This window comes from Aplysia californica, unplaced genomic scaffold, assembly GCF_000002075.1.
Source record: "Aplysia californica isolate F4 #8 unplaced genomic scaffold, AplCal3.0 scaffold00161, whole genome shotgun sequence".
In the NCBI taxonomy this organism is placed as follows: domain Eukaryota; kingdom Metazoa; phylum Mollusca; class Gastropoda; order Aplysiida; family Aplysiidae; genus Aplysia; species Aplysia californica.
In genome coordinates, this window is record NW_004797431.1 from 756,251 (window position 1) to 758,435 (window position 2,185).

General features: G+C 36.1%; 1 protein-coding gene across 1 annotated transcript in view; it reads left to right on the forward strand.

Moving 5' to 3' along the window:
* Positions 1-21: 21 nt before the first annotated feature.
* Positions 22-2,185, forward strand: part of LOC106011681 (prosaposin) — a gene marked incomplete at its 5' end in the record, with an annotated part of 4,126 nt that continues 1,962 nt past the window's right edge. Inside the window, 1 exon segment of the mRNA XM_013082134.1 lies at positions 22-159. Coding sequence (XP_012937588.1) covers positions 22-159 — 138 coding nt within the window.

Here is a 2,185-nt window from a genome sequence, read left to right on the forward strand (position 1 = left end):
TGTACAACTCAACAACTCAAGTCTAATAACGCGTGCGACATCTGTGTATTCGTCATGGAGAAGTTGAACTTTCTGATTCAAATGAACAACACCCGCACAGACATCAACGCCACTCTTTATCATCTTTGCGATCTCCTGAAGGGAGACTTGAGGAAAAGCGTAAGTGAAACAATTCATTCCTATTTTATTAAAAAATTGTTAATAAGACCAAGCAGTTTTTTTTGTGTTTCTAGATATTTCATGAATGGTTCATATAAAAATAAGTTTACAGATATTATTCTTGTTTACCCCATTATTGCCTTGGCCCCCTTGGCCCCCGAGAGTCTTGGACTATTTCAAAGTACACGTATTTTAATTTTTTTTAAAAACCTTCTTGTGGACATAGGAGAGATTGGCGAAAGACATAACTGAACCTCTAGGTCTAGTTGTGTCAAAACAAAAACAAAAACATTAAAAATTGAGATGTTCACAACTGCGAGTCCTTTATAGCAGTGTTGCTTTTTGTAAATGATAAGTGTAAAAAGAAAAAAGTAATAATAATAATAATAATAATAATAAGAAGAAGAAGAAGAAGAAGAAGAAGAAGAAAAAGAAGAAGAAAGACAACTTCTACAGCGCCCACTCTTTTGTGACTGAGCGCTTCACAATAAAGTATAGAGATTTAAATTAATGGTTCAAGCATACAAAGGCCCATTTAACACGCGTCAACTCTTTCAAATACCATTGTAGACCCGTTATCTGAAAAAGAACACATTTTACACAAAAAAGATAATTATATCAGTGTGGCTACTGATCATACTCATTGCTGGAAGAAGAGTCAAGTCAAACTAGTTAGTACAATGAATGGGTTCTGAATGGATGTGTTTTTAGACCAGATATAAGTGCCGCCAAAGCAGGCATTTATAGAAGAATATCCTTTTTCCCACTGTTTTGTAACAGACATCTTTGCTGGCTTGTCCTTGTTGATATTTCGTTTCACTTTGCCTCGGAACATGCAGCGTGAACGCCTGTCACGTGTTTTAAAACTATCCCGCGTCTATCTTTATTGTTTCAAGGAAGCGTTTGAAGCCGAGTTAGCAACTGCAGCCTTTGCGTATTATGTTTAACGCCTGTTTCAACGCTAAAAGGTTATCTAAAAGGCAGGGCCTCGAATCTAACACCCATCTTCAACAAGAAGGAGCCAATTGGGCGGAGAGCCTTAAAAGCTCCCCAAAACATACCAAGTTCAGAGGAGATTTGAACCAGAGCCACCCGTTCTGTAAACCAGCATGATACGCACTGAGCTAACAGCGCGCCCTCGCAGTTAGGTGAAGTGAAGAAAATGTAGTGAATGACGGAACAAAACGTAGGATTCACGATTGTAAGGTTAAGACCAGCAACAACAATGCAACAACAATACATGTTTAGCAATACAAATCATAACAATAAAATATTAGATAGAAATAATCTTTGATATTGATAATATTGATAACAATGGTAACATTAATGCTGCTGTTGATGATGGTGATGATGATGATGATGATGATGATGATGATGATAATGATGATGATGATGATGATGATGATGATGATGATGATGATGATGACAATCTGCACTCTTTTACTTGATGACAGATTGTTTCGTACTGAAGAATGAAAAGCTTACCGCACTTCCAGTACCTGTGGAATCCCCCGAGGTGGGTAGTGATAGTGGACGTCATTCTGATAGAAACGTGCGGCAAATCATAACTCTACTTATGATGAGAAATCTGCACCGATACTGTTGTTATTGTTGTTGTTGTTGTAGTAGTTGTTATTGCTGTTGTTATTGTTGTTGTTAATAATATTGTTGATGTTGCTGCTTCTGTTGTTGTTGTTGTTGTTGTTGTTGTTGTTGTAGTTGTTGTTGTTGTTATCATTATTGATTAGATACAGACTATGTTTAACTTTAAGTATAAGAATACAGAAACCTATTCCAATATTCATTGTAGGCAGCTAAATTTGTCATCCGATGTTTGGGCATCTCACATTTCCCAAAATAACTCCACTCCAATTTGAACATACTTGTATAAAGTATATACATATGTACTTCACTTACGTAACTAAGTAGAAATGAAAGATCATGGCTGTAAAGATACGTTTTGTTAATTATAGATGGAATTTTAGAATAGACAAATGGATATATACACAGAGAGAGAGAGAGAGAG